At 41.3% G+C, this 12581-nt stretch overlaps 1 protein-coding gene across 1 annotated transcript in view; it reads left to right on the top strand.

Annotated features, from left to right (window-relative positions):
* PLCH1 (phospholipase C eta 1) overlaps positions 1-12581 on the top strand; it is a 255742-nt gene that overhangs the window by 190269 nt on the left and 52892 nt on the right. Inside the window, exons 8-9 of the mRNA XM_064275637.1 lie at positions 1974-2177; positions 11964-12084. Coding sequence (XP_064131707.1) covers positions 1974-2177; positions 11964-12084 — 325 coding nt within the window. The remainder of the gene's footprint in view (positions 1-1973; positions 2178-11963; positions 12085-12581) is intronic.

The raw sequence follows: 12581 nt of genomic DNA, 5'->3' as shown, positions 1-12581 counted from the left end.
CCTCATCCTGTTAGTTTCATGGAGGGAAATTCAGTTCTAAAATAAGTGACTTGAGAAACTGTTTTCTTGAAAATTGTTCTTGAGTGCTGTAGAGTTGATATTTGACTAATAAGGACTCCATGTGACAGTAGAACTGCCCCACAGGGTTTCCTAGGCTGTAATCTTTACAGAGAAGCCCTGGAGGCGCAGTGGTTAAGTGCTCGGCTGCTATCTGAAAAGTCAGGGGTTCGAACCCACGAGCTGTTCCATGGCAGAAAGGTGGTGGAGTCTATTTCTATAAAGATTTACAGCCTTGGAAAGCCTATGGGGCAGTTCTGCTCTGTCCTGTAGGGCCACTGGGAGTGGGAATTGACTTGACAGCAACGGATTTGGTTTTTTTTTTGGTTAACCTTTATAGAAGCAGATCACAAGGTTTTTCTCCTGGGGAGCGGCTGGGTGGGTTCAAACTGCCAGCCTTTCAGTTAACATATGAACACCTAACCATTGCACCACCAGGGCTCCTTGACTTGAAAGTGAATGTGTTTTTCTAAAAATTTTAGCAACTGACTTCTCATAGCTGGTAGTGTTTGAGAGGTTTTTGGAATACAATGCTCATTTAATACAACCACATCATTTTATAGTTGAGGAAAATGAGGCTCAAAGAAATTAAGTCATTTACCCATACTCACAGACACATCATCTAGCCCCTAGGATCTTATATGTAAATAACATGGTGTGAATATACTTAAATATGTATTTATAAGTTATGTATGTTTAAAACATGTAGGGAAATAACTTTGCAGGTTGCCACTCAAGATGAGAACCTCCCAGTCAGAACAGGTCATCTTAATGAAGGACTCCTGCAGAACTCAGCTTTCCAAAGGGCATCTGAACCCATTGTTTATCTTACCATTTTTAATTGCTGGCTTTCTATTCTCTTCTGCTTCCAGGCTATGAGTGGAAAAGGGGGCTTTGATATCATGTATTTACTTTCTGGGATGGAGGGTAATTAAGATGAACAGGGATAATTTAAAATCTTATATCATTAAAAACCTTGTTAAAACAACCAGAGAAGACAACAGACACATGGGGGCCTTTTCTGTAGTAAGAAATGAAACTTCTCTGGAAAAAAAAAAAAAAAATCTGGTGGGGCCCCAAAATATAGCATTGAGCATGGTTCCTAAATTATGGACATGAAGTTGGGAATGAAGACGTTCTCCAGAAACTGAGGATATGTACAGATACAGTCTGACCCCATAGTTCCTGAGGACTTGAAGCAATTTACCTAATAATCATTTTACGTAGGTTGTAGGTTGTTCATGCATTTATTCATACCTTAGCAAATGCCTCTTATCCTAGGCATTATGTTTTGAAAGACTGTAGAAAAAAATGACAAGGTTTTCCACATAACCTTTAAGCACTGTTCCAAAGTTAGAGAATGTGCTGGCCATTAGCAGCATCTTCCCAAACCAATTTCATAGTCAAATAACCAGAATCTTAAATGAGGCTGTGCCTAACTTTTCAGTTGCTATCTCAACTATCACACTGGCAATACTGTTTTTCAAATCAGTGTACTAACTGATCAGATTGCTCCTGGCTGATCTGTGTACATTTAGTATAAACCTGGCCCTAACGCTGCGTCGGTCATCGTGAAGTCACGTTGCATAGCCAAAGCTTGAGTTCAGTAGCTACTGAATGACTTTGCCATCAGCGCCCTGCCCCACCCAATCAATACTCTTACAGAGTCAATTTATTTTTCTCGAGGTCATGTTTAAACTGCTAGTCCCCAAAACAATATTCCAGTTCTCTGACACTGTCTCTTTGACCTGAAGCAAATCTCTGGGTGCCTCAGTTTTTCCCCCCAAAGGCTGCCTTAAGGGTCAATAAGATGATTGCTTGGAATGTGCTTTGCCCTCTTTTGTCCCTTTTAGAGCCAATGAAGCACGTATGCTTTGAAAGCTGTGGTACTTGACTCTTCTCTCATTTTTCCAAAGGCTTCACGAACTTCATGCGAAGTCCAGCTTGTGACATATTTAACCCAGCTCACCATGAAGTGTATCAGGACATGGATCAGCCCCTCTGTAACTACTACATTGCTTCCTCCCACAATACATACCTGACTGGGGACCAGCTCCTCTCTCAGTCCAAAGTGGATATGTATGCCCGGGTGCTACAGGAGGGCTGCCGCTGTGTGGAAGGTATGTGCCCTGTGTCGGATCAGCAGTACCTACAGCTGAACACGTCCTTTAACAGGTCAGTTAAATCTAGCATAAGTACTGGAGACCCCTAAACTGTGTTCACACTAATCAGAACTAGCATCCTGTTCATGAAATTAAGACTAAGCATCCAATGTGGTTGCGTTTGACGGCTGGGCGTTATCGGTGATTTCCAGTGTGTAGTTCTGGTGTCATGTTAATGGGAGGGCAGCAGTAGCTAAGCTGCTGTGGGTTGGTGACTGGGTGTTTCTCCACCCTAACCCATTGACTTCAAGTCAATTCTGACTCATAGTGACCCGATAGGACGGAGTAGAACTGCCCCATAGGGTTCCCAGGGAGCAGCTGGCAGATCCAAACTGCTGACCTTTTGGTTAGCAGCCGAGCTCTTAACCACTATACCACAGTTCTCCACCCTAAAGGAAGGAATTAGTGGAGAAGAGACACTTGATGACAGAGTTAGGGGAAGGTTTTGAGACCTAGAAGAAAGGGAAAATGAAGATTGTTGGTTTGTTTTTCAAGTGGAGGAAGGCCAGGGGAGAAGAGCTTTTTGCCTGATGACCTTTGTGTTCTCCAGGAAGTAGGAGAAAACACCACCAAGGAGCAGTGAAGACTGACTGTAGAATTGATCCAAGGCTCTGGATTTCTAGGACATTGTAATGAATTGAATCCTGGGCCCCCCATAAGATATGTCCACATTCAAATTCATGAAACCTGTGAATGTTACCTTATTTGAAAAAAGGGATTTGCAGATGTAATTAAGTTAAGGATCTTGAAATAGATCATCCTGGATTACCTGGATGGGCCCTAAATCCAATGACAAGTGCACTTGTAAGAGAGAGAAGAGGGGAAGACACAGACACAGAGGAGAAGGCAATACGGAGACAGAAGAGGTTGGAGTGATGTGGCCGCAAGCTAAGGAAACCAAAGAATGTCAACAGTCAATAGAAACTGGAAGATGCAAAGAAGAGATTTTCCTCTAGAGCCCCAGAGGGAGTGCATCCCTGCCATATTCCAGGCTTCTAGTGTCCAGAACTCTGAGATAGTGGGTTACAGTTGTTTTAAGACACTAAGTTTGCTGTGGTTAGTTACGGCAGCCACAGAAAGCTAATACAGTTGTATTATATATCTTTGAGATGTTATGGGCTCCTTTAAGTAATTGACAAAAGAGATCATGTGTCTAGGAAAGAAAATGAGGTGAATAAGGGGTCACAAAATGAGGTTAAAAGACTAGAAGACTCAAACAGAAAAATGTGGGGAGTTGTCATCACAGTCACACAAAGCAAGGACAGGAAATTGTTGTTGGTAGGAGAGATTTTGGATGCAGTTACAGGTGTTAACAATATCCAGGGTCTGTCATGGGTGAGCATGAATAAAATAGAGTGAAGGAAGAGGTTGCTCGTCAAGAATAAGGGGCTGAGTAGATTGTCCACAAGGACATCTAACTCATAAAGGATGCTGGCAGGAGTTAGGATGGAGATTAAAAACTATACCAGATATTTAAGTACAAAAAGAATGCTAAAGAAAAAGGTACTTGGAGGATACCAGGAAGGTAGATTTGGAATTGATGCCATTGAAATACGGTGTTGGTGAAGAATATTGAATATACCATGGGCTGCCAGATGAACAAACAAATTTGTCTTGGAAGTACAGCAAGGATGCTCCTTAGAAGCAAGGATGATGAGACTTTGTCTCCGATACTTTGGACATGTTATCAGGAGGGACCAGTCCCTGGAGAAGGACATTTATGCTTGGAAAGCAGAGGGTCAGCAAAAAAGAGAAAGACCCTCAATGAGATGGGGTGACACAGTGGCTGGAACAATGGGCTCAATCATAGCAATGATTATGACAGTGGTGCAGGACTGGGCAGTGTTTCGTTCTGTTGTACGTAAGGCTACTATGAGTTGAAACCAATTTGACAGCACCTAACAACAACAGAGTTGGACAAAGTGGGCTTCAAAGAAGGGGGAATTTTTTTTATGAGTATAGAAGAACAATTATTTAAAAGTATCGATAAGAGCCAAATGATGTTTCCTGGTTCTTTCATTTGTACAAAAGAGCATCAGGAGAAAGGAAGTAGTATCCTCCAAGGTGGTGTTTAGCCTCAATAAAGAGGCTGAGGGAGAATTCCAAAAAGAGTCTGAAGATAAAAAGCAGCTTGTTTTTGCTGGATTGAGGATTCCATGGAGCACAGGAAAATTGTTTTCTTTGGTGGGAATTTACAGGGTGTCAGCAGTGGGATAGGAGGTCATCCTAGAGGTGGTTTAGTAGGAGAAAGCAGTAGGGCGATGAGATAAGATTGGTAACTGGATGGGGTGTTCTTTGTCACATCGTTTCTGGCTTGAAGAATTTTTCTGCTACAGAAGTGACAGTGAAAGTTACAAAGGTAAATGATCATATTTTAAAAATGGGCAGGAATAAAAACTGTCTACGTACACAGCCATTAGAAACACTACAAAATAAGCTCTCTGGAAATTTACGTTTAAAGACACACAGTGTTTTTGTAGTCACTGCAGATAGCACATACTGACACTTGTCACTGACAGCTGAGTAGCTTTAAGCAAGTGAATAAAGAAGACGCTTATGAAGTATTAACATAAAGAAAAACCTTTCAAGCAACAGAAGGTCTTGAGGTGACAGCCCCCTCTCTGTCATTTTTCAGCCCTCTGTTGACTCAGCACTCAGTGCGTTTTATGCGTCTAGCATGCATAGAGAGGCCTCTTTGAACTCATGCTAGGGGTTGCCTATCGTTTTAAATGGTGACATTTTTTGGAAGGCAAGTATAGAAGTTGGCTTTGATTGAGTCCTTGAAGTATTAGTCAACTCTAGACAGTTTTGCAGTTTTGTTATTTCTGTCTCCCACACTTTATTTCTTCTGCTTTTCAGTTCCTTCAGAGACCTGGTCTTTTCTTTTTTTGTTTACCTGCCTCAGATCAGTACCCTACCCAAACCTGACCACATTCCCTTGATCAGCTTAACTGAATCAAAACTTCTAACCCACCGTCTTTGTTTGGAATAGTAAAAAGGAAAGCTCTCTATCAAAAATATTTTACAATAAGGTACAAGTGATCTTTAGTCTTAGCTTTCTTAGGGGTCTTTTAATTTTAAAATGGGAGCTTTTAGAAATTCTGTATGGTAGATGATATTGAACATGGGCCTTCTCTTGTACCTTCTTTCTTCCTGTTTGTCAGTCATCAAAGTAATAGAAGGAAGCTACTTGACTCTCTGTGTCTAAAAGGCTGCCTGCTCCATGTCAACATAAGCTGAGACTATGCACAGGCAAGGTGCCCATGTGCTCTCGGATATCTCCCTTACCAGCTTGCATCAGCAAATTCCTCCCCTGTTATTTGGCTTGAAGTTCCCACTATTAGAATAATCTCTGACCAGACAGTGAAAGTCAAGATACTATTTCTGAAAGGCTTTTTGAAGAGAAAAATCATATTTTCTGGGAGACTTATTCAGCCTTGTACTTGTTCTATTTCCTGTTGGAAATTGCAACTGTCACCTTGGCTTTGGGTGTAATGTAGAAAGGAACTACCATAATATCTTTCCCTTTTGTTGATCGGGTCTGGGCTAAGTGCATTCCATACTTGATCTCATTTAATTTTTTTTTTTTTTAATTTTGTTGTTGAGAATATACAGACACCAGTTCAACCATTTCTATGTATATGATTGAGTGACATTGATTACATTCTTCAAGTTGTGCAGCCATTCTCACCCTTCTTTTCTGAGTTGTTCCTCCCCCATTAACATAAACTCACTGCCCCTTAAGGTTCCTATGGTGTTCCATATTTTTATGCAAATAACTTGTGCCTTCTACATTTGGTGGCTATGAGGTATTTTCGTAGGCATCCTATGCTATTTTTTTTTTTTTACAGAAACATAAGAAAAATTGCCATAGTGGCACTTAAGAAAATATCTTGTGAAGGGAGGGCGCAGGTGGCAAATAAATGTAGAAGGCATGCCTTATTTGCATAAAAATACGGTAATCTTTTCAGTTGCTGTTGTCAACTTTGATCGAGGCAGACTTTTTTTCTAGTTACTCCAAACTGTTGTTTGATTTTAAGAAGACTTCAGGGGATGTTTTTGGTTTAAGGTTTAAAGGATATCGTAGGGCATAAGTTGTACACCTGCAAAAGGTTGAATTGGCAAAAGTTGTGTGATAGATACCTTTACAATGACCAAAATAAATAAATAAAGAGAGCTGCCGCCGAGGCTGCCGTAGGAGACTAGAGGCCAGTTGTGCCTTGGATGGCCGCTTGCATGTTTTTAAGACCTCAGGCGCTAGCCAGTGAACTAAGGGGTAGAACAGAAGCACAAACATATTATTAGGCCAATTAACTGGGATGTCCCATGAAACCATGGCCCTAAACCTCCAAACCAAATAACCAAATCCTGTGAGATTTTTGGTTATACAAAGCAGCCCCATCAGCTACTTTGTGTGTGTGTGTGTGTGTGTGTGTGTGAGTGACTGTAAATGTAGCTATCACACAACTTTTGCCTATTGAACTTCTACAGGTATACAACTGAATTGACAGCAAATACAATAATTGGCTGTGCAACCCTACCCTTCATCAACGTGGTATTTCTATCACCATTAACCTCCCACTTTCCCCCTCCCTTCGGCCCCTGGAAACCACTAATAAACTTTGAGGTCTTTTAATTCTTAGAAGAACACCGAGGGGAATGGGGTAATCTCCACTTTAGAGGAGACTTCAATCCAAACTTCGATAAATGGCCCAAGTTCTCACAGTCAGGAAGGATTGGTCCCTACAAAAGAACGTCATGCTTTGTAGAGGGTCAGCGAAAAAGAGGAAGACCCTCAGTGAGGTGAATTGACGCAGTGGCTACAACAACAAGCTGAAGCGTAATGACTGGAGGACGGCGCAGGACTAGACAGTGTTTTGTTCTGTTTTACATAGGGTAGCTATGAGTCAGAACCAACTCGATGGCACCTGACAATAACAATCTAAATATTTAGATGTTTCTGAAGACTTAGAATTTGATGACATGATCCTTTGTGGACTCCCAGCCAATTCTATCAGTGTGATCTGAAGGTCTTGGTTCTTTGGGCATTGAGACGGCAGTGAATACCTGGGGTACTTTGTCTACCTCGGGTCTGGATGACGTTGTTTTCGTTTTTAAACATCTGCATCCACAGAATTTAAAGAAACTGATTTATGGAACATAGCATGTCATGGGTTAAAATTTTCAGACCCCTCAGATATTTTTCTGAAGCAGCTTTTGCCAAGCTTAGCGTTTAGAGATGGAGAGTAATGATTCTGGACAGTTTCTTCATGGTATTATGGCTTGAGGAATCTCTCCTCTTTCAAGCTTCTATCTTGGTAATGTTGTGTTTTCCATCTCCATTAGTTCAGCTGCTGTAATGGCCTCAGTCAGTGTCTAGGTGATGTCTTGGGGAAGACTAATAAGTCTTTTTGGTGAGGTAGACCTGTCAGCAAAACGAACTGATAACACTTCTTACCCGGCATTTCATTCACTTGATTTTCAGCCCGAGTTACTTAATAAATATGGATGTTCTGTCCAGGGGTTTTCACTCTCATTATGGAACTGATATTGCATTGCTGTTGTAATCGGTTTCCAATTTTCCCTGTTGTCTCTGGGAGTGCTATCAGGGTGGAACGTCTTTGAGTTCCAGTATGAAAAGCTGTCATGTTAGTTGCTCAGCCTTCAGAATTGACTAACACTGTCAGAGTGCTTTTGGCCGCCTCTAATGTGTGAGGTGGGAGGCTTGGTGGCTTGGTGGTTAAGAGCTCGACTGCTAACCACAAGGTCAGCAGTTGGAATCCACCAGCTGCACCTTGGAAACCCTATGGGACACTTCTACTCGGTCCTATAGGGTCGCTATGAATCAGAATCGACTTGATGGCTATGGGTTTGGTCGGTTAATGTGTGACATGAGCACCTGTGTGGAGCAAACAGCTGAGGCACTGAGCTGTTAACCGAAAGGTTGGAGGTTTGAGAACACCCAGAGGCAACTTGGAAGAAAGGTCTGGTGATCCACTTCTGAAAAATCAGCCACTGAAAACCCTAAGGAGCACAATTCTACTCTGACATGCTTGGGGTTGCCACGAATTGGAGTCGACTCGACAGCAACTAGTAGTGTGTGACATAAATGAACAGGGAGTCCTGGCTATTTATGGCTACAGGAATTGGTTAGGGGATTTCTGGCTAGCCGACATATCCATTACAGTATTAGTCCTCACAGGAAGCTTTAGTTCCATTGAAGCTGGCCACGCCTGCCACATGTTAAGATGCTAGTACTGTTTGTGAGTGTTGTGATCCTCATGTAACAAACAAGTGATGAAATCGGAAGTAAAAAGTGAACGTTAGCACATTCCATGTTGGACTGTGGATCTTCTTCCGGAAGTATCAATATTAGCAAGAGTGCCTTCTTTCTTGGCTGATGTGTTTTTTTTTTAAATTGTACTTTAGATGAAGGTTTACAGAGCAAACTAGTTTCTCGTTAAGCAGTTAGTATGTATTGTTTTATGACGTTGGTTAACAACCCCACGACATGTCAATGCTCTCCCTTCTCAACCTTGGGTTCCCTATTACCTGCTTCCTATTCCCTCCTGCATTTTGGTCCTTGCCCCTGGGCTGGTGTGCCCCGTTAGTCTCGTTTTGTTTAATGGGCCTGTCCAATCCTCGGCTAAAAGGTGAACCTCAGGAGTGACCTCATTACTGAGCTGAAAGAATGCTCGGGGCCATACTTCAGGGTTTCTCCAGTCTCTGTCAGGCCAGCAAGTCTGGTCTTTCTTTTTGAGTTAGAATTTTGTTCTACATTTTTCTCCAGCTCTTCCTGGGACCTCCTATCGTGATCCTGTCAGAGCAGTCAGTGGTGGTAGTTGGACACCGTCTAGTTGCACTGGATCCAGTCTGGTGGAGGCCATGGTTGACGTGTCCATTAGTCCTTTGGACTTATTTTTCCCTCGTGTCTTTAATGTTGTTCATTCTTTCTTGCTCCCTAAGGGGTGAGACCAGTGGGGCATCTCAGATGGCTGCTCACAGGCTTTTAAGACCCCAGATGATACTTACCAAAATAGAATGTAGAACACTTTCTTTATAAACTATGTTATGCCAGTTGAGCTAGATGTTCCCCAAGACCAGGGTCCCCAGAGCCCGCTTGGCTGGTGTAGCTTTGAAAGTATTTTTATGTGGACATAATAACGAAGTGAGGCATGGCACTGCCTTTTCTACTTTGCATTCTTTTTGAAAAGATTTTAGGTCATTTATGAGGAACCTGTTATGGCTCAGGGTATAAATGATTGAAGTTATATATATTTGAAACATCTGTTCATTCTTTCTATGCCTGTGTCCAGAGACAAATTTAAAAAATGTCAAGTACATGGAGGCAGATGGATGAAGCTTTTCTTCAGAGAAGATGTCTTTGAGACATATGGCCTCATTTGTGGGCCAATAGGAACAGTATGGCACTGTAGGGTAGTATCTCCAAGACCTTTGGTCTTCTCAACGGCATCTTGATTCGTAAACTTTGTTTCTAGTATTCCGATGACATTCACCTTGAAAGTCCTTTTTTCCTTTTACCTTTTCCAATTTTTTTGGTAGTGATATTTGAACAGCTGGTGTTTTGTTTATTAATACAGATAGTGTCATGTATATGGTGAATTTTTTGAAAGTTTTAGAAGGAAAATGGAGATGTCGTCTACTGAGGTGATATACAAAGCGCACATACAGGGAATGTGCTTCTGAGCAGTCTATCTTTATTGAACATGTACTGTGCCACTAATATAGGATTATAAAAAAAACAACCAAAAAACCAAACCTGTTGCCATTGAGTTGGTTCCAAGTCCTAGTGACCCTATAGGATTATATATTGGGTAAATGAGAACATACTTGAAGTAGAAGAACAGATGTCGTTCTGAACTTTGTGGTCTCTGTTCAAATGTCGAAGTTTCCAGTTTCCAGTTTGCATTCTGTTGTCTAAACTCAGCCTGGAGAACTTGTTTATGTTTGACCCACATGGTATTTTTTAAGAGTGGATTAATTGCCAATATTTAAAAATTGGGAAAAATTGTATCAATAAAATTCAGATTTTTGGCTTTTCTCAGATAATTTGGCAATGACTGATTGACAGTGAGAGGTGTTTATCACATGTGGACACGCCTGTTCTGTTGGGTTATTTTACTTATTTATGTTAACTGCTGGGCTGCTGTTGATATTTGAGTGTGTGACCTGTGCCATGAGGAAGGGAGATATCATGTGAGCTGGGGAGATGCTAGCTTAGACTTGGTTGGGATTTAGATAAGCAGAGTGAAAACGGGCATTTCAGTTTACCAAAAATGAAAGAAGCAAAGGTATGGAGGTGGGATTGCATACTGGGAGACTTGCCAAACTGAAGGAACAAGTCTGTGTGTTTGGGTTAGGCGAAGATACGATTGGCTTGTCAGAGCTAGTGTATTAATTAAGGCAACGCTAGTTTCTTTAAGAATAAAACCTCGAGATCTCTGTGCCTTAAAGCAACTGAAGTTTTTTTCTTATGTGAGGTCCAAAATGGATGAATCTTTCAAGCAGCAATTTAGGGGTCAAGGTAATTCCATCTTGTGGCCATGCCATCTTCAGCATGTGACTTTTAAAGTCAGAGTAGGAGAACAAAGAGCATGGATGGCCATGTATGGCAGATTTTCATGGACCAGACCTGGGAGTGGTATGCATCCTTCCTGCCTACATTTTACTGGGCACATCCTGGTGCAAGGGAGGCTGGGAAGTGTGGTCTAGTTGTGTGCCTGGGCAAAGGAGAAAGTAGGCTCATTGAGTGGCAAGCCAGTCTCTGGCACAAGAAATAGGGGCCTTTGAGTGAAGAAGTCAGAAGCTTCCATAGGAAGTTTACTAATACATTTAGTATCTCCTGAGTACCTACTATGTGTTGGACACTATGCAATGCACTGAGTAGGCTTTTGCACTAAGGGGCAGCATAATGAAAGCAGTGTTTTGAGGAATTATAAAACAAGGGAAGGAAAGCTCTTAAGTCAGGAAGGGTGATGAGGAGGTGGGTCGTTCTCAGCTGGGAGGCAGTGAGGTTGTGTGCTTGTATAACAATATCATTAGTATCAAGAACAATAATAGTTACTAGGTGCCAGGCAGTGTTCTAAGCAGCTTTATATATATTTAATCACCACTCAGATTTATGAGGTAAATCTGTTCTTGTTCTTTTACAGATTTGGAAAGCAAGGCTTTTTATAATTAAATCATTTCCCCGTAATTACATAAGCCTTGGCAGGGCCAGAGAACTCAAATTTAGGAAGTTAATGTTTTTATAAATAAAATTAATAGAATAGAAATAAATTAATAGGAACATAATGAGTTTAAGTGAGCAATAATGCAAACTCTGTAATTGGTCTGATAAGCCCTCTCCAACTTTAATAATAACTTAGTAATCTGAAGAAATGAAACTGGAGGAACAATTTGTTAAGAAATCGCACTAAGTCCTCGGGCACACTTGATTGAATTTAGATCAACTTTGAAAGAAAGTTTTTGGTAAATGTCAGGCTACTTATGAATTTGACATGTTTGCTAATTATAAGTACTCAAAAACAAACCATTTATTATCTTTAATTCTCTAACTATAATAATAAATATGCCAGAGCACCCATTTCTCTCTCTGACAGTGTTGTGATTATAGTGGAGACAGCCTCAAAGAATAACTTAAAATATGGGTGCAGTACTTCCAGAAAAATTAGTAAATGCCAGTGACTTTCGGTTGTTGACACAAAGTTCTGTTTTTGGCAGTTGACTGTTGGGATGGCCCAGATGGAGAGCCAGTGGTACACCACGGTTATACCCTCACTTCAAAAATTCTCTTCAGAGATGTGGTGGAGACCATCAACAGGCATGCCTTTGTGAAGAATGAGTAAGTATACCAGCATCTGGGAGCTAAGCTCTATGGCTACAGATGGAATATCACCAGATCACACGTGACTACGAAACCACTAGCTGTCCCTTGGACTCTACATCTTCCTTCCTACTAACCTCTTTCTCTCCTTCCAACCCAGCGAAACATCATGAACAAATGATGTGGGCTCCCTGTTTGTACATACTCATGCTTCATTTTTTTCCTTATTGCATTCTCTCACCGTGACTCCTTAAAAACCTCCTTAGAAAGAGTGGCCTCTAAATTTTTAAACTCAGGGTGTACAACATGTCTGTAATGTCTGGAAACACAGGCCACTATACATGATAAATAGTTTAGTGATAATGCATTACAGTAAGAAAATAGCATTTAGGTTTTCTGACTTGCTGGATGGCCTGTATACACTAAGGTGTCTGGCATCCTTAGGTTACTCGACCTCTCCTTGACATTTGATGGAGCCCTGGTGTTGCAGTAGTTAAGAGCTATGGCTGCTAACC

The sequence above is a fragment of the Loxodonta africana genome, chromosome 23 (assembly GCF_030014295.1).
Source record: "Loxodonta africana isolate mLoxAfr1 chromosome 23, mLoxAfr1.hap2, whole genome shotgun sequence".
NCBI classification, from domain to species: domain Eukaryota; kingdom Metazoa; phylum Chordata; class Mammalia; order Proboscidea; family Elephantidae; genus Loxodonta; species Loxodonta africana.
Note: the sequence above shows the minus strand (reverse complement) of the source record. Positions and strands in the feature narration are given on the sequence as shown.